Source organism: Populus alba, chromosome 3 (genome assembly GCF_005239225.2).
Source record: "Populus alba chromosome 3, ASM523922v2, whole genome shotgun sequence".
NCBI lineage: Eukaryota > Viridiplantae > Streptophyta > Magnoliopsida > Malpighiales > Salicaceae > Populus > Populus alba.
The window spans coordinates 273,358-296,087 of NC_133286.1; the positions used below are offsets into that span (position 1 = coordinate 273,358).

At 40.1% G+C, this 22,730-nt stretch overlaps 1 protein-coding gene, 2 long non-coding RNA genes and 1 pseudogene across 3 annotated transcripts; 2 read left to right on the top strand and 2 right to left on the bottom strand.

The window, feature by feature from the left end:
- Window positions 1-213: 213 nt before the first annotated feature.
- Window positions 214-1,359, bottom strand: LOC118040194 (uncharacterized). Its single transcript, XR_004686023.2, has 2 exons — window positions 593-1,359; window positions 214-483 (listed from the first exon to the last, which is right to left on the bottom strand). It is a non-coding gene; the product is annotated as an uncharacterized lncRNA (long non-coding RNA).
- Window positions 1,360-1,368: 9 nt separating this feature from the next.
- On the bottom strand, window positions 1,369-3,018 carry LOC118040193 (uncharacterized). The gene is made up of 3 exons (XR_004686022.2): window positions 2,556-3,018; window positions 2,332-2,444; window positions 1,369-1,674 (listed from the first exon to the last, which is right to left on the bottom strand). It is a non-coding gene; the product is annotated as an uncharacterized lncRNA (long non-coding RNA).
- A 208-nt stretch (window positions 3,019-3,226) lies between these two features.
- LOC118040188 (glycosyltransferase BC10-like) lies at window positions 3,227-7,217 on the top strand (annotated as a pseudogene).
- Window positions 7,218-20,592: 13,375 nt separating this feature from the next.
- On the top strand, window positions 20,593-22,461 carry LOC118040195 (MLO-like protein 3). Its single transcript, XM_073407825.1, has 5 exons — window positions 20,593-21,077; window positions 21,175-21,232; window positions 21,338-21,527; window positions 21,626-21,743; window positions 22,401-22,461. Exons 1-4 carry the CDS (start codon window positions 20,844-20,846, stop codon window positions 21,630-21,632), a joined length of 489 nt encoding a protein of 162 aa, XP_073263926.1. The 5' UTR covers window positions 20,593-20,843; the 3' UTR covers window positions 21,633-21,743; window positions 22,401-22,461.
- Window positions 22,462-22,730: the final 269 nt, after the last annotated feature.

The following is a 22,730-nucleotide window of genomic DNA, read 5'->3' on the forward strand; positions in this document are numbered from 1 at the left end:
GTGTACTTATTAGAAATAGAAATCAATAATAAGTTAAGCTTCTAGACCTCAATTTATATTTTTAACCCAAACTAAAACAACTGATTTTTCTTTTAAAATGGACGTAGAAATTTTTTTCCGAGCAGTATAATTTATAATTAAGCAATTTTAATGTCGATAATTTAACAGCCATTTTTTTTTGCATTTTCTATCGGTTGCATTTAAGCATGCATATTTTGTAAACTATAAAAGCATTGTCCACGTCATATTACATTACAAATACATAGAAACATTCAGGATTGCAATTCATAATACGTAGCTCGTATCGAATAACAGTACAACTTTTCGATACTTTAATATACAGTCCGTTTGCATGAAAATAAAAAATATTTATGCTCCATAGCCGAAAAAATAGGACTTGTACACAGCCTCTCCATGTGAGATGAGAATTGTTAAAATTACAAATAGAGTCCCGAACAATTCTGGCCGATTATCTTCAGATCTCTGAAAGAATACATAATTGTCAATACATTTCAAAACATGTTATATAACAATTTAGATAATAATATTATCAACAAATTTATAAAAGCATGCATTCAGGGTCAATATATACCTCCTCGTCTATGGTGCCTTACGCCGTGTAAACATTTTCTGCAACCATATCATCTTGTTTTGAAGACTACCCATACTGAACCACATTTCTCTATTCCTTCTTATACCCAAGAACTCAGTAGCCCACGCATGAAAATCATCACCAATATGAACTCCTTCTATTGAGTGCAGCTCAATCATAACCTCAGGAATACTACACCTTTCCTATCTTTAAATATAGATGTGGAATCACTATTGATTGACATACTGTCAACCATGTTATCAAACCGTGACAGTAGCTGCATCCCAATTCCAGAACTTCTTTTTTTTTTTCCCTGATTGAACGTCAACACGTTCTCTTTCTTTTCTCTTTCCACTGCTGCGTGTGTTGCTACTGCTTGACATATTAACCCCTCTAACCATGTTGCACACATCATCAGTGAAATTTGGAATTCCATCCTCTTCTGAATCACCGCTTCCTTCTTCCAAATCAGGTTGTTCGTCATTGGCATTTGGGTCCTCATCAACACCAACATTATCATCACGACGGATTCCAGCCGATGGTGCCCATGCGTACTGTCCAGTAGCAACAATATTGGAGAACATTCTGTCGAACTTCAACCGTAAAGACGGTTCGATACCAGCATGCCTAAATTTTTTTGCGCCTCTTATTTCCTACACAGAACAAATAGAATTAATTTAATGTAGCTTGCCTAAATTTTTTGGTAATTACTGAACTGAGATACAACGAAATTTAAAATTAAGGAGCAGCAAAATAACCTGAATTTTTGTTTTTCCACCATTCATCACTTGCAGAAATTGTCCCTAATTCTGCACTCCAGCCCACACCAGTTTCTGAAATGAGCTTTGTCCATATCCTCCAATCCTTTTTACAGCCATCCCATTTGTTCTTCAATTGTGTCTTTGTGAATGCGTGACCAGTTATTTCTTTGAAAGAAGTTTGTAAATATTTCCAACCGGCCTTGTCGAAATGAGTATTCGGTCTCATTCCCATGTCGATGGCCTTGATGCAAAGGTCACAAAAGACATGCAACATTTCTTTATTCCAAGCAGCTTTATCAATAGTTTCTGGATTATCCATTCCTATTTGGATAACATATTTGCAACCAAACATCATGAATTTTTATAACATGCTAATCATTTGCGTAATATTGGAAGGAAGTGTTCACCTACAAGTGATTACCAACCTATAACAATTCTAGCCAGTCCACACAATATGCATGTGCCCTACAAACTACACATATCAATATTGCACATCATCATGCATCATCAAGGTAATTGAAATCCATTACCAGTGAACTTTATAGTTTCCAGCCGAGAGCATAAACAGACCAAACAGATTGTATACATTCTTTTTTCTGTGACCATCACCTCCTAGTTCTCAAATCGCAAAAGACATAAGTATTCACAAATTCTGTAGGATCAAGGCATAAACACCATCCGAATGAAGCAACACATATTTGACTCAAATGGCAACAACATTATCCGAATTAAACACAATTATCAGAACAAATTCTGCAAAAAATTTTAAAACACACAGATGGTCAATTAACCTATTATCACAGCACCAGATTTTTTTTCCATATCAGCATCAAGCAAAATGTTGTGCTTAATTCACAATCCTTACAACACAATATATTCATAAATTATATGTTTCCCAGAACAATACACAACACCTAAACATATATGCATATCTGTAATTATCTTCAGGGAGGCGTAAAATTTTAACAGAAAACATACTCTCTACTGCAGACCCGTCTCCTTTTTGTCCTAGTAATTTCTCGTCCCCTTGTTCGTTTGCCTCTCACAGAAATCGACTCCCCTTGTTCTTTTGCCTCTCACAAAAATCGACTCTGCAGGCATAACAACAACAATCACGCACACATTGGGAGAAGAAATTCAAACGGGAAAATTATTTTAACATGCTGCAGATCAACTTCAAAATTAAACAAATGGCAATATACCTTTATATTGAGCGGATCTACAACATCAGGCGAATGGCAAGCTGTTTGGGGTAGAAAAACAGAAGGGGCAATTATTTTTGACAGTGGATGAGACAATTTTTTTGTCCTGTGTGTGTTTGTGAAGCTGACCCTGTTTTTCGTGTGACAGGGGGGAGGGAAAAACAGTGGCAACGACTGCAATTTTGCAGCAACCTCACCAGCTCCGGCGCTTGGAAAGAAAGGATAAAAAATGGAGGAGGGGTCTGCTAGGTGGGAAGAAAGGATGGTGAACAGTGAACAGAGTATACAGGGCCGTTTGAAGCTATGGAAATGGTGAACGGCAAGATAGGATTCCTTGAATTTTTTTACAGTGGGGAGGAGAATATTGATGGGAGCCTGAGGCTTTTTGAATTGATTTGCAGAGGAGTTATGGGACTCAGCTCAGGGTGTGTTAATTATCCAACGGCTTTTTTTTTTTGGAGTATTATACTTTCCCTTGACAGACCGTGGGTTGCTTGAGGTTGCTGCTGGTCAGCAGCAGCTAGTGGCCACTTTTTTCAAACCGCAGTTTCAGCCTTCAGGGGGTGGGTCCCACCATTTTGAAACCACGTTTTCAACGTAACCAAACATATAATTTTTGCGTTTTGACTGCACCTCAGTTCCTACCGCATTACCAAACGGCACCTAAAACACACGACCTTATTAGGTTCTCAAAGGTTCTACAATGGAGTGATTGCATTTTTGAAGGCTTGAAAAGTAAGGGGCGAGGGCAATGGGTTCGCACCAGCACAAAGGTAGTGGACCGTTTCTAACTCTTACTAACCGTAATAACAACTTGGTGGCTAAACGCCAACTGCTTCCTTCCTTCCTTCCTTCCATGTACACCTATTCTTGCTTCCTCTCTCTCCTCCCCTGGTCTCCACCTACACAATTACAACAAAGACTCAGATTCTGATTCCCCGCATCCCTATATCTCTCCTTAAACCACCTTTTCTTTTCATTCTCCATAATCAACCACACTGCTTTCTATCATAACGCTCATCTTTAAAGTTTCTCTCTTTCTCTCTTTGTGGAGTATGGTGACTTGATGCCAAGTGTTGAATCGATATTCTTTTTCTAGTGATTTAGGCCCTTTTGCTTTTCTTTATGAATTCTTCGAGTTTCCCATTTGGGCTTGATTCAAAGATCTAATTTTTCTTTTGTTTTTGTGGGATAATTTTAGAACTCAGGTTTCAAAACTCTTGATTTCTTTGATTTTCGGGGTTCAATCAGTGTTTTACTTGGTGGATTTTCCTTATATTCTTTCAGCATCACTGAAAGTTGTGTCTTCTCTGGGTTGCTTGTTGATGGTTAGGATTTATTTTTCTGGGTTCAAGTTTTGCAGGGAAAGAGTTGAGCTTTGATTGAGGAAAAGAATTGAGAGATTATTGGGAATCAGTGATTGGGGTATTGACTTATTGAATGAAAAGTGAGAGAGAAAGGGAAATAGATGGCAAGGAATAGAGGGGATAAAGAAGAAGGACCTGAAAAGCTCATGGGATTTGCTTAAACTGGTTCAGATATTGTCGTTGTTGGTGATTTTTGTTGCTGGTGTGATTCTAGGCTTAGCTACCAGTTCTCACATCAACCATTACTTTACTTCGCAAGCACAGCTGTTTCTCACAAACAACATTGCTTCAGCAAAGCTATCTGATAATAATTGTACAGTTGTGAAGCCTCGGGAGAAGGTTGATTTTTTTTGAATATGGAGAGGTTGTTCATCCAGACAACGTGATTTCATAGCATGACTGACGATCAGGTCTTTTGGAGGGCTTCTCTGTTGCCACAAAAGAAAGGGTATCCCTTTGACAGAGTACCTAAAGTTGCTTTCATGTTTTTGACTAGAGGACCTTTGCCACTTGCTGCCTTTGTGGGAGAGGTTCTTTAGGGGTCATGACCAGTATTTCTCCATCTATGTCCATAATCCTCATGATTATGTGCTCAATGTTTCCAGTGATTCTCCATTCTATGGAAGAATGATTCCAAGCAAGGTATGTATCCAAAGCCACATGGTTAGTTTATTATATCTGTTTATTCTGATATCTATTAGCAATATAGTTGAAATTTCCATGATATGGATTCTGTAGATGTAGTATCTTTTTATATTGAGTTGGAAAGGGCTAGATTAGCTTATGAGTTGTGCGTGCTCACCGGTGATCAGATTAGTGGCCTATTCAGCTTTGGGATTTGGGGGTTGGGGTAGGAAATTAGGTGGAGTTTGAGATTGTGGTAGATATTGTTTTTCAAAGTGTTTTTTTTTTTTTTTTTTTTTTTTTAAGAAATGCATGAAAATAATGTTTTTTTTTTTTAAAATTTATTTTTCAATTAATTTGAAATCAATTTTTTTTTTTTTTGTTTTATGAAAAGCAAGCTAAACCTCAATAGACAACAATTACAAGTGCATTATTTGTCAAGGGAAATGATGCAAGATAGAATTCTAGGAGTAGGGTCACTACACAAAATCTTTTAAATTTGAAACTTTATTACTAAATATTTACACAAGACTTAATTTGAAACTTTATTGCTAAATAATTTCCCTCCGAAGAATTCTAAGATAAACAACCCTTTATACTAGTTTTTGGTCCATCTTAAAAAGGAAAAGAATTTCAATCAATAATTATAGAGTTTTTATAGAGATTCCTAAACTGAATAGGAAAAGTAAAATTACCAATCTCAAAATTTGTTTTCCTAAACTGAATTTAAAAATGAAAAATAAAAACAGGAAAAATATTTTCTAAAACTAAATAGGAATAAAAAATAATTAAGGGAACAGATACTTTTGCTTAAAAGTCTTCCCGCGTGAGGAAGTCCTTAACCCCTATGTAAAAGCTGCATAAATATTCTAAATGTTAATGAATTTGCATGTAAATGTCTTTTCTGGAGAAAGTTTGTTGATGAATTTTCCACAATTTGTTTCTGTACACATGCGCACAATTTGTATGGATACACATCCTTTTCCCTTAGCTCTCTTCTTCTCATGTTCTAGTGTTATAATTCTCCACTATTGTGGTGTGGTTTTGATGGAGTATTACTTCTGGAAATAATTTCTGCAAGCTTTGTCTTGCTTTCCTTTGGTATAATATAGATAGAAGCTTGGTGAATCTTTTTGACCATTTCTGACAAGATTATCTTTTATAATGTTTTGGGCATTTGTGGTTCTCTTGAGGCAGTGTAAAAACAACCATATGATCACCTTTCAGCTGGTCCATTTCATTCATTCCCATCTAATTGTTGTAGCTTAAGAATATAGCAGCATAATAAATACCAGGATCGCATGAAACATCAATTTGAAGGTTGAATGGACTGCTCCTGAGATCATGCACTGCAATAACAAATCATTTTCTTCCATGTCAAATCACTCTATGGATCTTGCATGGAGAAGCTCTTCGCAATCATCTAAATGCCCGCGATTAACTTATACGTGGATGTCCATTACAGATACTCACCAGCATACAAAATGCATGCGATTAACTATCTTGCCACTTTGCATTGGCAAGAAAAGTTGATATTGGATGCATTCTGCAGTTATGCTCCACAATCACTGTGGTTGGCATAATAAGATGCATTCTGTTGGTGTTTTTTATTTGTTGATGAACTTCTCTGGTTACTAGAAACGAATTGTTTGTTATGGACTAACTAGCAGATTTTGTCGGGCTTGTAATTGCGTTATTTGCTTTGTGTAATTGCAAACAGAAGTGATGTCTTGTGTTTGCATATGAATTTATTATTTTTTTTCTCCTCTCCAGGATGTTGAATGGGGATCAGTATCCCTGGTTGATGCTGAGAAGCGCCTTCTAGCCAATGCCCTACTGGATTTCTCAAATGAACGTTTTGTTCTTCTGTCCGAGAGCTGCATCCCAATCTACAATTTCCCTACTGTCTACAAGTATCTCATTCGTTCAGAATACAGCTTTGTCGAGTCATATGATGAACCCAGCCGCTATGGACGCGGCCGCTACAGCCGGAAAATGCTTCCTGATATTCATCTGTACCAATGGAGGAAAGGGTCACAGTGGTTTGAGATCCAACGTGACCTGGCTGTTTATATAGTTTCAGACACCAAGTACTACACTATCTTCAAGAAATATTGTAGGCCTGCTTGCTATCCTGACGAGCATTTTATTCCTACTTACCTGAACATGTTCCACGGGTCACTTAATTCAAACCGGAGTGTGACATGGTCGATTGGTCCATCGGAGGACCGCACCCAGCAACATACAGTGGTGGTAATATTACCGAAGACTTTATACAGTCCATTCGGAATAATGGCACACAATGTTCCTATAATTCAGAAATGACATCTGTTTGCTACCTCTTTGCTCGGAAGTTCGCTCCAAGTGCATTGGTTCCTTTGCTTAGCCTAACTCGACAGTAATGGAGTTTTAATTTTCCTTTTCGTTTCTTGGTAGAGGTAAGATATCATCTCTGTAGTGCTCTTTGCTCATTGATGGAGCTGCTGCTACAGCTCTCCGAAAAGTTTTGGTATGGGGCCATTGTACAGTTAGTTTTCTTAGGGCAATGAGGTTTTTGGCCATCGAGGCAATGACTATTTGTTCCCCACTTTTTTTCTTTTTTAAAAGAATACGAGGCAGCTTTTCGAAGAAAAGCAACTATACAGAAAGGAGTGTTTTTTTTTTTTTTTTTTTTCCTGCGTTTTATTCGAACAATAAAGCGAAAGGCACGATTGAATATCGAACTCTTATGCTCAGATGAACTAGTTCTTGTCACCCATGAGTAGGATCCATAGACCCTCTGTTGGCCAACAATCCAAGGGTGGCAGACTGGGCAACACTTTTTTGGTGTTTTTATTTGTTTGTCTAGCTAGCTTTCTGGTTATATTTATTTTAATTAATTTTATGGGCTGAGCCTTTAAATTAATGATCAAGTAAATTTTCAGTGATTTTGAGATTTGTGAGACTTAAACTAGTAATTTATAAAAAACAAACTCAAGATCTAATTAATTAAATTATATCTTTCAAAGCTAAAGCTTTTTTTTCCTTGTACAGATGATGTACATTTGTTCTCGGTGTACATTTGTTCTCGGGTGTGTATCTATTAGTCCTGTTTGCTTTTAAAATTTAAATATTTTTATTTTTTTATTTTAAATTAATATTTTTAGTATTTTAAATCATTTTAATATGTTAATATTAAAAATAAAAAAAAAATATATTATTTTAATATATTTTTAAATAAAAATTATTTTAAAAAATTAATTAAAATTATTTTTCAAACCAGCACACTCCATCATTTCCTGCCCCTGGTTCTGCAGCCCGCGTTACGTGAGACCCTGCTAGCCGTAGCTTTAGGGTGATTTTTTTTCCGTGGTCAAATATCAACATTCAAACACTTTTCTATCTTCAATATTTATTTTTTGGTGATTTTCTTTTTCTTTTTCTTTCTCAACATCTAGTGGCCAAAACATAAAGCAACAAGGACCAAATAAATAAGTAAACCGAAAACTTTAGGGTGCAAATCGAAGTTTTCCATGATAATATCTAAAGGAGGTTAGAGTTGGTCACGTTTCTTTTATTGTTTTAATTACCAACAAAGTCTTATCTTGGAAAATCAATTTTTAATTCATTGTTGGAATACTGAAACTTGGTCAGGTTGTGAACTACTCGTGTAAACCTGCTCTTTGAACTCAGCATCACCCGTCCTTTTGAATATATATAGCCAGGAACTCTTCTTGCTATCATTTCAACTCACAATCTATCTATCTATATAATAATATATTACACACAGTGTCGCACCCGATATCGCGGCGGCTCTAAAAATAATTCTCTTGAATAAATTATGAAAAAAAAACAGGTTTCTCGCATTCGGTTCTTTTAGGAAAAAATGTCTCGTTTGAGGAGTTGCTACCTAATATTATGGTCACTAGGAACCCTAACTAGTTAACAGAGATTCTATGACTCGGGATTGGTTACGTAAAAGGGAAGATATTATCACCCCTTAAACGTTCTGCTTAAGGCAGACTGCATTGTTGGTTTTGTCTTAAATTGCTAAATATTTATTAATTTATGCTGTGATGATTTGCTTATAATATTCCTGACTCTGGTGCCAGTGAATATTCGAGCTCGAATAATTCCAACTTTGGCGTTGGTAAAAATTCGTAGCTACGACAAAAATTAGATCAAATATATTTTTTTATTCCCTACTCTAGCACCAATGAATAAATAAATAAAAATAAATTTATTTTTTACGCATGCATACATTTTTTATTTTTTAGCTAAACAAAATAAAATAATATAAATTTAAACTGGTATTTTTATTCCTGACTCTGGCGTCAGTGAATAAACCAATAAATTTATATTATTTTTATTCATGCATACACATTTTTTTTTATTTTTTTTATTTTTTTATTTTTTTTATTTTTTTTATTTTCTAATTTTTTTTGGGCTGGGCCCAGCTCAGCCCACATGGGCTAGGCTAGACCTGGCTGGGCTACGTCCTGCACGCGTGAAGTAAATTCACACGTGCTGCACTATGCGAAGGTAATTAAATTACCTTCGCGCAGTGTTTAGAAACACAATATGCAGAGAATGAAAGGAGAAAGGAAAGAGCGTACTTGCTTCGGGAGGCGAAGGTGCTTGCAGCACGAATGGATTCTCGCCTATTGCTCCCCTTTATCTTCCTTCTATGTTCACTTGTCTGCGTGCTCCTTTTGTTTGTTCAGCGGCTTTTGAAACCGAGAAGATGATGAAGAGGCCGGCTTGCTGGGAATTTGCTTTGATTCTGGGTTTTCGTTGTTTGCAGGGACAAAGGCAGTGACAGAGCCAATACTCGTCTTTGTGTATTACTTCTCTCTTGTTCTCCCCTTCTGCTAGCCTCTCTGTTTCTTGGAATTTCCTCTGTTTTTGTTCTTCTCTCTGTCCCCTGCGTTCGAGAAGATGGAGATGTTAACGTTGGCCCTCTGGTTTTTTGATGGCGTTTGTCTCTATTTTTTGCTCTGGATTTATGCTCTCTTTTTCATCCCCAAAATTCCCCACTGGTTCTGTTTCTTTCCCTGGGTATTTTTTTCGCCCTCTCTGTGCTGTGTTTTCTTCCACCTCTCCTCGCGCTCTCTCATCTTCTCTGGCTTTATAGCCAGGGAATGCCAAGCATCTCTGCAATTGAAACGGCTTCAAAGCCATTACTGCAGAAACCGTTCCTGTGGAAGGAGATGAAGAGGCGATGGTTGGTTTTCTAGAAACGGCGGCCGTTTGTGTGATGGGAATGCCATTTGCAATCTAGTCACTGAAGTTCTGAAATCATGCAATCAAGACCCTGGATAAAATGTAATTGGATCCTTGTATTTCCGCGTCATTTTCAAGCTGGTCCTTGGATTTTAAGTTTTGCAATTTGGACCCCAATTAAACTCTAAACTTTGATATTCTTCAACTAAGTCCCTAATTTCATTAATTTAATTAAATCCAAAGTCCAATTAAGTCTCAAAACTTATCGATTCTCCAATTAAACCCTTAATTGGATAAATTAAATTAATTCCAAGCTCAATTAAGTTTCAAAACTTATCAATTGTCCAATAAAACCCTTAATTGGATTAATTAAATTAATTTCAAGCTTAATTAGATTAATTTCAAAGTTTAATTAAACCCCAAAACTTCCAATCATTTTGCCATTAACCCAAATTTTAATTCATTTTTTATTTATTTTTTCATAATTATTATTTTTTCATCAATTTTTTATCCTTGTCAATAAATAAAATAATAAAAATAAAATGATAAAAAATTGAGTTATGACACACAAGATCATGATTCATGAGGTTCTCAGCTCTCACTACCCAAGGCCGGGATTAATGTTCCATGCATATATGCATATGATCATGATCTTGATCGTTAGGCTTTGAATTACTTGTGTTTCAACTCTTATAAACAATCTCTAAATAATTGTTTTGTGCCTCTTCAATGGAGAGTAGGTTGAAGGTTGTCGCACGTGTGCGGCGGCGCGGCGATCGTCCACCCCCAACCCTTCATGAGGGTGTGGTATGTTGTCTATTTGGCATGGAAAATATGGTGAGACAAGGAGTTCTTTGTCTCTAAGGTAAAAAAATGGACAGGGAGTCGCCACCTAGTATTCTGGTTACTAGGAACCCTTACTGGTCTTTAGAGATCAGGTACGGAGACTGGTTGCGTAAAGGGAAGGTGTTAGCACCCCAACTACGCCCTACCTAAGGTAGGCTGCATTGTTTTGTCTAATAAAATCTAAGTCATGTTGTGGTTTCCTATTGTCCAAAATATGCATTACATGTAATGTCATACCCCGGGTTCTATTGTTCAAACAAAAAGAATTAAATATCTGGAATACGCATTACGTGTAATGTCATACCCCAGGTTCTATTGCAAAAAAAAAAGCATTAAATATCCGGAATATGCATTACGTGTAAAGTCATACCCCGGATACTAAGAGACAAACAAAGTAAAATTTTTGTTTGTTTTTGAAATATTGGCCAATATTCTCTTGACTTTAATAAATTGGTTATTAAAGCCAAAATGCATGCTAAAATATTTTTTTTGGTGTATGAAAAATACAATATGAATTTTTTAGCTTTGAGACACTTGGCTGTATGCACAAAAACATTTTTTTCTCTTTTTTTCAATTTTTTGTATTTTTGGAAAGTTTTTTTTTTTGACGAAAACCGGGTATTTAAAAATCAGATTTTTGTATTTTTAACAACATAAAAAAAAAACCACCAAATATTAATCAAAATGACATAAAAATTAGATGGAAAAATAAAATGCTGAAATTTTTTTTTTTTTTTTTGAAAATGGGGCCGAATCAGGCCCAAATATATGGGCTGGGCCGAACCTGGCCCAAAGAATGGGTTAGCTACTGTGCACATAGTAACCGGGGTTACACTGTGCACAGTAACCAGAGAATTAATCTGCAGGTTACTGTGCACATGCACAGTAACTCGCTAATTAATCTTCATCTGCTGCAGAACGTAAACGTTCTGCATGCAGATGAAGCTCAACCAAAAAAAAAAAACGACGGGCAAGGCTAACCTGGAGCGGTGGTGATGTTGGCAGCAACTGATGTGGCAGGGGTGACGGCGGCGGAACTGGCTGTTCGCGGTGGCCGGCGGTGCTGTTTTCCTCTCTCTCTCTCCTCTGTTTTACTCTCTTCTCTGCTTCTTCTTCTTCTTCGCTCTCTCTCCCTTCTCTTCTACTTTCTTCTCTCTGTCTCTCCCTTCTCTTCTCCTCCTCTTTCTTTGCTCTCCCTTCTCTTCTCCCCCTTTTTATAGAGCCCGTGAGCATGTTTTTTTTCATTGTGGAGCCAAGGAACGGGTCATGCGGCGGCTGGTCGGGCGCGGCTGTCCAGGCGTGCCTACCTCAGTTTCGGCGGTGCGGTAGGTGGTCGGCCAATGTCTTCGGTCGGTGGGCTAGAGGGACCGGCGGTCGGTGGGCTTGAGGGACCGGCGTCATTAAATATGCATTCTTTTTCCTTCTTTGCTGCTGTGTGTTCGGCGGGGAAGAAAGGGGAACATTGTCGTTCAAAACGGCACTGTTTTGAGCTTTCTTTGATTTTTTTTTTGTATTTATTATTTTTTTTTATGGGGACCCAAAAATGGGTTACAATAGTTGCCCACCTCTTTACAATGCTTACGGAGCAAAGATTTGTGCATAGTAAGTGTTGTAAAGAAAAAATAACATTGGTCTTCCGAAACTGGTCGTCTCAAAATTTGATTAACCTAAAACTTCAACCGGACCCAAAGTCCTGTGTATGGTTGGGCTAAACTGAGATTCCTTTCGCCAATCCCCTTTAACCCGAAAAAAAGGAAAGAATGTGAAGTGTGGTCTCATTGTAATGGGTGACCTACCCAGATATAAAACATGGAGAATTGGTCGCATTGTAATGGGTGACCTACCCAGAAAAAATGTTGGTGAGGGCTCAAAGGCGCACTCAAAAGGAGGTAGGGTTACAAAACACTCTACCTGACTGGTGGTGGCTCAAAGGCACACTTGGAATGAGTTGAGGGCTCAAAGGCACACTTAAAAGGAGGTAGGGTTAGAAAACGCACTACCTAAGGGATGAGGGCTCAAAGGCACACTCAAAATGGAAGTAAGGGCTCAAAGGCGCACTCAAAAGGAGGTAGGGTTAGAAAACGCACTACCAAAGGGATGAGGGCTCAAAGGCGCACTCAAAATGGAGGTGAGGGCTCAAAGGCGCACTCAAAATGGAGGTGAGGGCTCAAAGGCGCACTCAAACGGAGGTAGGGTTAGAAAACGCACTACCAAAGGGATGAGGGCTCAAAGGCGCACTCAAAATGGAGGTGAGGGCTCAAAGGCGCACTCAAAAGGAGGTAGGGTTAGAAAACGCACTACCAAAGGGATGAGGGCTCAAAGGCGCACTCAAAATGGAGGTGAGGGCTCAAAGGCGCACTCAAAAGGAGGTAGGGTTAGAAAACGCACTACCCAAGGGATGAGAGCTCAAAGGCGTACTCAACATGGAGGTGAGGGCTCAAAGGCGCACTTAGAATGGAGGTAAGGGCTCAAAGGCGCACTCAAAAGGACGTAGGGTTAGAAAACGCACTACCAAAGGGATGAGGGCTCAAAGGCGCACTCAAAATGGAGGAGAGGGCTCAAAGGCGCACTCAGAATGGAGGTGAGGGCTCAAAGGCGCACTCAAAAGGAGGTAGGGTTAGAAAACGCACTACCAAAGGGATGAGGGCTCAAAGGCGCACTCAGAATGGAGGTGAGGGCTCAAAGGCGCACTCAGAATGGAGGTGAGGGCTCAAAGGCGCACTCAAAAGGAGGTAGGGTTAGAAAACGCACTACCAAAGGGATGAGGGCTCAAAGGCGCACTCAACATGGAGGTGAGGGCTCAAAGGCGCACTCAGAATGGAGGTAGGGTTAGAAAACGCACTACCAAAGGGATGAGGGCTCAAAGGCGTACTCAAAATGGAGGAGAGGGCTCAAAGGCGCACTCAAAATGGAGGTAAGGGCTCGAAGGCGCACTCAAAAGGAGGTAGGGTTAGAAAACGCACTACCAAAGGGATGAGGGCTCAAAGGCGCACTTAGAATGGAGGTGAGGGCTCAAAGGCGCACTCAAAAGGAGGAAGGGTTAGAAAACGCACTACCAAAGGGATGAGGGCTCAAAGGCGCACTCAAAATGGAGGTGAGGGCTCAAAGGCGCACTCAAAAAGGAGGTAGGGTTAGAAAACGCACTACCTAAGGGATGAGAGCTCAAAGGCGTACTCAACATGGAGGTGAGGGCTCAAAGGCGCACTTAGAATGGAGGTAAGGGCTCGAAGGCGCACTCAAAAGGAGGTAGGGTTAGAAAACGCACTACCAAAGGGATGAGGGCTCAAAGGCGCACTCAAAATGAAGGAGAGGGCTCAAAGGCGCACTCAGAATGGAGGTGAGGGCTCAAAGGCGCACTCAAAAGGAGGTAGGGTTAGAAAACGCACTACCAAAGGGATGAGGGCTCAAAGGCGCACTCAGAATGGAGGTGAGGGCTCAAAAGGCGCACTCAAAAGGACGGTAGGGTTAGAAAACGCACTACCAAAAGGGAATGAGGGCTCAAAGGCGCACTCAAAATGGAGGTGAGGGCTCAAAGGCGCACTCAAAAGGAGGTAGGGTTAGAAAACGCACTACCGAAGGGATGAGGGCTCAAAGGCGCACTCAACATGGAGGTGAGGGCTCAAAGGCGCACTCAAAAGGAGGTAGGGTTAGAAAACGCACTACCAAAGGGATGAGAGCTCAAAGGCGCACTCAAAATGGAGGAGAGGGCTCAAAGGCGCACTGAGAATGGAGGTAAGGGCTCGAAGGCGCACTCAAAAGGAGGTAGGGTTAGAAAACGCACTACCAAAGGGATGAGGGCTCAAAAGGCGCACTCAAAATGGAGGAGAGGGCTCAAAGGCGCACTCAGAATGGAGGTGAGGGCTCAAAGGCGCACTCACAAGGAGGTAGGGTTAGAAAACGCACTACCAAAGGGATGAGGGCTCAAAGGCGCACTCAAAATGGAGGTGAGGGCTCAAAGGCGCACTCAAAAGGAGGTAGGGTTAGAAAACGCACTACCCAAGGGATGAGAGCTCAAAGGCGCACTCAACATGGAGGTGAGGGCTCAAAGGCGCACTCAAAAGGAGGTAGGGTTAGAAAACGCTCTACCAAAGGGATGAGGGCTCAAAGGCGCACTCAAAATGGAGGAGAGGGCTCAAAGGCGCACTTAGAATGGAGGTAAGGGCTCGAAGGCGCACTCAAAAGGAGGTAGGGTTAGAAAACGCACTACCAAAGGGATGAGGGCTCAAAGGCGCACTCAAAATGGAGGAGAGGCTCAAAAGGCGCACTCAGAATGGAGGTGAGGGCTCAAAGGCGCACTCAAAAGGAGGTAGGGTTAGAAAACGCACTACCAAAGGGATGAGGGCTCAAAGGCGCACTCACAATGGAGGTGAGGGCTCAAAGGCGCACTCAAAAGGAGGTAGGGTTAGAAAACGCACTACCCAAGGGATGAGAGCTCAAAGGCGCACTCAACATGGAGGTGAGGGCTCAAAGGCGCACTTAGAATGGAGGTAAGGGCTCGAAGGCGCACTCAAAAGGAGGTAGGGTTAGAAAACGCACTACCAAAAGGATGAGGGCTCAAAGGCGCACTCAAAATGGAGGAGAGGGCTCAAAGGCGCACTCAGAATGGAGGTGAGGGCTCAAAGGCGCACTCAAAAGGAGGTAGGGTTAGAAAACGCACTACCAAAGGGATGAGGGCTCAAAGGCGCACTCAAAATGGAGGTGAGGGCTCAAAGGCGCACTCAAAAGGAGGTAGGGTTAGAAAACGCACTACCCAAGGGATGAGAGCTCAAAGGCGCACTCAACATGGAGGTGAGGGCTCAAAGGCGCACTCAAAAGGAGGTAGGGTTAGAAAACGCACTACCAAAGGGATGAGGGCTCAAAGGCGCACTCAAAATGGAGGAGAGGGCTCAAAGGCGTACTTAGAATGGAGGTAAGGGCTCGAAGGCGCACTCAAAAGGAGGCAGGGTTAGAAAACGCACTACCAAAGGGATGAGGGCTCAAAGGCGCACTCAGAATGGAGGTGAGGGCTCAAAGGCGCACTCAAAAGGAGGTAGGGTTAGAAAACACACTACCAAAGGGATGAGGGCTCAAAGGCGCACTCAAAATGGAGGTGAGGGCTCAAAGGCGCACTCAAAAGGAGGTAGGGTTAGAAAACGCACTACCCAAGGGATGAGAGCTCAAAGGCGCACTCAACATGGAGGTGAGGGCTCAAAGGCGCACTCAAAAGGAGGTAGGGTTAGAAAACGCACTACCAAAGGGATGAGGGCTGAAAGGCGCACTCAATATGGAGGTGAGGGCTCAAAGGCGCACTCAAAAGGAGGTAGGGTTAGAAAACGCACTACCAAAGGGATGAGGTTGAAGCAATGATTGTCAATGTTGAAAAGCAAATGCATTATGATTGATATGCATGTATACTTACCTGAGAAATATAGGCCCCCATTTCTTCATGGTGTCTTTGTTTTCTCTTAAAAGTTGTAGTGTTGGTAGTAAACTTCGATGGCTTTTCCACTTTTGCTTACTCGGGTTACATATTGTGATCTTGACCTCTGGGAAGGGTTTGATGTCATCATACATCTTTGTCCTTCACCCCAACAAGTAGAGTTACCAATTTTGCCCGTCATTTTCCTTAGAACAGGAATCATGGAGCCAGCCCTACCATGTGTTTTTGATTGCCCCCCAGCTTGATCATGCCCCCCAAAGTGTTCAACTTGGGTTTAGTTTGGGGTGAGGATATGTGAAAGTAAGTTTGGGTTTTTTTTTTTTGTACAATGAAATGTTTTCATGCAAAATTTTTGGAACTTCAAAGTTATGCCACTCACAAAAATGATTTTGATATTGGTTCAAGATAAACTTGTTCTCAAAAATTCAAGTGATTCCTATGGACAGGTTTCTTGACGTGATGAAAGCTTTTTGCTTTTGTTTAAAGATGAAGGTGACATCTGGTTGGTCACAAAAGGTTTAAATGTCAATTTGAGGGTTATTGAGAACCGAATTGATTCAAAGCATTTATTTTATTTGCATGAATAATGATTTGACTCGCACGAGAAAGCACTGCATATCGATCCAGATTGCTTGTCTTTGATCAGAAAGGGCTTTATCAGGCACATAATGTAGGCTTTAGTTATTAGTTACAAAGAAAGGATATGTTGCAGACTCAAAAGGTGTTTAAGGGACTTTAAGACTAAGGATCACAAGTGCTTATATCCCAAACTCTTTTGTTCATACATTTTTGGACCTTAGAATTGATTTGTAAAATGGTCCACGGTGCCCCCCCAGTGTTGGGCTTGGGCTCTTTCTCTTTGTTTTTGTTTTCTTCATTTGATTTTGAGCATCATGGCATTGGCCTTGTAATTTTTGATCAAAATTTTTGGATCCTTTGGATTTTTCTTCATGCCCCCTAACTTTGTATGGGCACCTTTGATGATTGAGAATTTTCTTTTATGCCCCCCAGTATTGTTTGGGCACTTTCATTGTTTGAAGACTTTTTCATGCCCCCAAGAGTTATTTGGGCACTTTCAATCATTATGGATTTTTTTGCACTTGCCCCCCAGTGTAGGGGTGTGATCCTAGCCAGGGTTATTTTTTCAAGAAAATGTATTAGGCTCAAAAGGGGACTGCAAATGATATATTTCAGCCTTGTGAAAGGATTATCAAAGATGGCCTTTCTTCATCTCAAATGCATGCATTTAGGATCGGTAAGCCTTGCTTTCATGCGAGTATGCAATGTGATTTCTCATTATTCATGCAAATAAAACCCAGCTTTTGGAATCACTTCATGTTTTTTTTTTTTTTTTTTTTTGGTTTTTCTAGGTGTATGGTTACCTCTCTAAGGAATCACCTGAATTTCCAGAACTTGTTTATTTCGGACAAACGTCAACATGATTTCTGTTTTTGTACTAAACTTTGAATTCCCAAAAATCCTCACATGCGATCATACATAGTTTTGGAAGAAAAGGGAAATGCACCACAAGATTTTAGGCGCGATGGTTTCATGCTTAAAGGTTATGCTCAATGTGTTATTTGCATGAAACAACAAAAATGAAGGCATGTGATGAACACAACAAAACACATGATTTTATTAACAAGAAAGGCTTAGTGGACAAGGAAAGTCTTGTGGAAATTTTTTAGCCAAATGACCAACAAAAACTAGAATAGGTTGAAACAAAAAATCAAGTTTTTGGAGGCATGATCAAACTGAGGTAGTTATTTTGGCAGAGAAAGAACAGGCTCCATTCTACAACGGTGATGCAATTCCCCTTTAAATTGTGTTGAGGCTCTTGATCATGTGGGCCCTCAATTTCTTCAGGTTGAGTCTTTGTTGGGGCTTGAACAAAAATGATAGGTCAATTGGAAGGACCTTCACCAGAGGCATTTCTCCATATATGCTCGAGTAAGCTAGAGGTGAGTCAAGCTTTTGTTCAAAGACTCCAACTCTTCGTGCAAATAGGCATCACGTTGAGCACGCTCTTCATCTTCCATGTTTCTTGCTCGAAGTCGGGTGTTGTACATTTTTTTGGGGACCTATATTTCAATCTGACATGTATGCATGTTAAATGTATGAACATGTAATCTATATGACAAACTCGCCCTTCGAGGGGTGACATATAGTCGCAACTCTTGTATGATGAAACAAGAATCTTGATTCTTGCACAAATGAAAATTTTCTGAGCGACGGTCATTGTGTCACCCAAAAGTCTGGAGTTCAAGATGCTTCAAGAAGGGCTTGCTCGGATGCAAAACAATGTATACGGAGCATACATCCTAAAGGCTGGTTCTAATCTTTTTAAGTGAGACAAAAGGTAGGTTTACTATTTGGTCTCTAAAAAAGGGACTCTCGTTGTCCCAGTGATCGCCCTCGTGGAGGCAATATGGGGGCTTGTAGGCAATGAGATGGTACGTGTACCAACCATTACCAGTCTAAGCACTCAACGAAAAGTTGGGGTTTACACAAACTTAAACCTTGACTAAAAGTCGTAAGGTAAGCTGCTAGTCCCCCTCCTAACCTGAAGCTTGTGTGTGTTTTAAAAAAAGTAACTATGTGATGCATCAGATAAATATGTACAGAAATTAAAACGCGCAACTAAATATGAACAAATATATAGAAAATGCATATTTAAAAATAAACAAGCAAACCACAACAATAAAACACAATTATCAGACAAAAACAAAGCTTAGTCCACAAAGTCCCCAGTGGAGTCGCCATTCTGTCGCACGTGTGCGGCGGCGCGGCGATCGTCCACCCCCAACCCTTCATGAGGGTGTGGTATGTTGTCTATTTGGCATGGAAAATATGGTGAGACAAGGAGTTCTTTGTCTCTAAGGTAAAAAAATGGACAGGGAGTCGCCACCTAGTATTCTGGTTACTAGGAACCCTTACTGGTCTTTAGAGATCAGGTACGGAGACTGGTTGCGTAAAGGGAAGGTGTTAGCACCCCAACTACGCCCTACCTAAGGTAGGCTGCATTGTTTTGTCTAATAAAATCTAAGTCATGTTGTGGTTTCCTATTGTCCAAAATATGCATTACATGTAATGTCATACCCCGGGTTCTATTGTTCAAACAAAAAGAATTAAATATCTGGAATACGCATTACGTGTAATGTCATACCCCAGGTTCTATTGCAAAAAAAAAAGCATTAAATATCCGGAATATGCATTACGTGTAAAGTCATACCCCGGATACTAAGAGACAAACAAAGTAAAATTTTTGTTGTTTTTGAAACATTGGCCAATATTCTCTTGACTTTAATAAACTGGTTATTAAAGCCAAAATGCATGCTAAAATATTTTTTTTGGTGTATGAAAAATACAATATGAATTTTTTAGCTTTGAGACACTTGGCCGTATGCACAAAAACATTTTTTCTCTTTTTTTCAATTTTTTTGTATTTTTGGAAGTTTTTTTTTTTGACGAAAACCGGTATTTAAAATCAGATTTTTGTATTTTTAACAACATAAAAAAAAACCACCAAATATTAATCAAAATGACATAAAAATTACATGGAAAAATAAAATGCTGAAAAAAAATATTTTTTTTTTGAAATGGGCCGAATCAGGCCCAAATATATGGGCTGGGCCGAACCTGGCCCAAAGAATGGGTTAGCTACTGTGCACATAGTAACCGGGGTTACACTGTGCACAGTAACCAGAGAATTAATCTGCAGGTTACTGTGCACATGCACAGTAACTCGCTAATTAATCTTCATCTGCTGCAGAACGTAAACGTTCTGCATGCAGATGAAGCTCAACCAAAAAAACGACGGGCAAGGCTACCTGGAGCGGTGGTGATGTTGGCAGCAACTGATGTGGCAGGGGTGACGGCGGCGGAACTGGCTGTTCGCGGTGGCCGGCGGTGCTGTTTTCCTCTCTCTCTCTCCTCTGTTTTACTCTCTTCTCTGCTTCTTCTTCTTCTTCGCTCTCTCTCCCTTCTCTTCTACTTTCTTCTCTCTGTCTCTCCCTTCTCTTCTCCTCCTCTTTCTTTGCTCTCCCTTCTCTTCTCCCCCTTTTTATAGAGCCCGTGAGCATGTTTTTTTTCATTGTGGAGCCAAGGAACGGGTCATGCGGCGGCTGGTCGGGCGCGGCTGTCCAGGCGTGCCTACCTCAGTTTCGGCGGTGCGGTAGGTGGTCGGCCAATGTCTTCGGTCGGTGGGCTAGAGGGACCGGCGGTCGGTGGGCTTGAGGGACCGGCGTCATTAAATATGCATTCTTTTTCCTTCTTTGCTGCTGTGTGTTCGGCGGGGAAGAAAGGGGAACAGTGTCGTTCAAAACGGCACTGTTTTGAGCTTTCTTTGATTTTTTTTTTTTTGTATTTATTATTTTTTTTATGGGGACCAAAAATGGGTTACAACAAAGGTGAATGAATGTCTTGGATGAAATTATAAATGGGGTCTTTTAAGATACTTAAAAAGTATTTTTTTTATTAGTTTTTATATATATATATATCTGACGAGTTGAACTTTGAACTTGAAGGTCTTGATACCTTTTCAATTCAGAATTTGTTATTATAATCTGATCAGAGGCTGGTCTAGCGCGGACTTTACTTGGGTCAGGCAACGGCAGTGGGCACTGCTGTCTGGAAGGTGACCCACCAGTTTGATTGCGAGCCCTTTCAAAGTCAGCAGATAAGACCTTCACTGGTGCAAGCTTCCATTACTCCCCTCACTTCATTGGCCCAAGTCTCGTTAATTAGCAACCCATGGTTGAACAATTCCTTGTCTTGATCCTCCCCAAATCAATGCTCGGTCCTTGGTCTTCTTTTCCTTAAATTTAGAGCATGCCCCACGATACTAGACATATTTATTATCCTCCCAACCTCCATGATGTTCAAGTTTCCTCCAAGAACAAGGCGGCAGCAGCAACCACCATGGCTGTGGGAGGAGCAAGCAGTACAGGTCCAACCCCATACCGCTCTTTGCAAGACACCCCCACCTGGGCTCTGGCAACCGTTTGCTTCGTCTTCATCTTCACCGGCATATTCATTGAGTACTTGATCCACCTCCTTAGCCACGTAAGTCAACTCTTAGATGCCACCACCAACAAAGCACTAGAAAATCATGTGATTTCAAGTTCAAGAACCTCCTTGACCATTAATTGTACTGTTGCAGTGGCTGAAAAAAAGCAGAAAGACTGCCTTGTATGAGGCTTTGGAGAAGCTCAAATCAGGTGAGCCAGCTTATGATAGCTAGAACAGTTAAATATATATTCTCCCATATAATTGATGGCCTGGTTAGGGACTGACGACGATCTCTGTTTGGCTGGTGGTCACAGTGCTCATGGTGCTGGGGTTCATGTCACTCATTTTGACAGTAACTCAAAGATCCATCATCAAAATCTGCATATCTGACAAGGTTGCAAACAGGATGCTACCATGCCGTCAAAACCATAACCAAAACCACCAAAGCAACACAGGAAAAGGATCTTGGCAGCTGAATCCGGCTCAGATTATTGTGGCTCAAGGGTTTGCACGCACATCCCATCTCAGGATTTCTTGTTTGCGCGGTGCACACCGCACACAAACAACAGAACACTAACTAATCCGTAGATTAAATGTTTCAGGGAATGACATCTCTTATATCACAAAGCGGGGTCAATCAGCTCAATATATTCATCTGTGTGATCGCAATCATGCAAAATACTCCACACCGTTCTTACTATGGCCTTGGGAAGGGCAAAGGTAACATAACATTAGCCTTTGTACTGCATCATACTCTTTCAGACTTTAAATGGAACCAGCTGATAATTCTTGGATTATAGTTACTGCGACATAACTTTTTTCTCGTTATATGATATATAAAAATCTCTTCTCTTGTGTTTAAAAATTAATTTGAAAAGATATTCACGGGCAGACAACTAGTAATAATATAACTGATATATATATATATATATATATATATATATATATATATTGTCAAATAGAAAAGACTTTGAAAAACCTCCAAGCAAGTCATGGCCATGCAAAAGAAGATAATGGAATCTGTGGACACCTCGAGCTTGTTTGACCTGGCTTTATGTTCTTTAATTTGAAGGGGTTTGGATATTGATGGTCTAGGCTTGTTTTGTGTATACTGTATACTATAATATTTGGACCAGAACTTGCCAAGTTGCCGTGAAGTTGGCCCCAGACTTGGGGGAGTACTGCCCTTGACTTCCTGTACTCCATGCGTTGTCTGGAAAAAAAAAAAAGCAATCTATTTCTACTTAATTAGTCCTCCTGATCTGTTGAAATGTATAATTAATGCTAATCAAGCATGATCCACTTTTCATGAAGGTTTTGCTTCCCTAATTATTTTTTCACCATTATTGACCGATTGATTACTTGATTAATCAACAGATTAGGAGTTGGAAAGCTTGGGAGCGAGAGACTCAAACAGTGGAATACCAAGCTGCCAATGGTAATTAATCAAATTATTGTTTTGCCTCTTAGCTCGATTTTTCTCTCTTAAAATAAAAACATACACAGCCCGACAACAATTTAATTTGTGTGTGATTCAAAGCAAAACTTTCAAGAGTGTATATATATTAAAGAACTCTAAAACGTGTGGGATATTCATTCTAGCAGGGTTTTGCTTTTTTTTTTTTGAGTAATTTTTCTTTCTGTAACATATTTTTTCTGTTTTTTTTTTGGAGCATTATTTTTCATGCTTTTGTTTCTTCTTCATTT

Coding starts and splice junctions, on each gene's coding strand:
- LOC118040195 (XM_073407825.1), top strand. CDS start 20,844: ATGCCCCACGATACTAGACATATTTATTATCCTCCCAACCTCCATGAT. Junction 21,078..21,174: donor TGATCCACCTCCTTAGCCAC/GTAAGTCAACTC, acceptor GTACTGTTGCAG/TGGCTGAAAAAAAGCAGAAA. Junction 21,233..21,337: donor TTTGGAGAAGCTCAAATCAG/GTGAGCCAGCTT, acceptor TGGTGGTCACAG/TGCTCATGGTGCTGGGGTTC.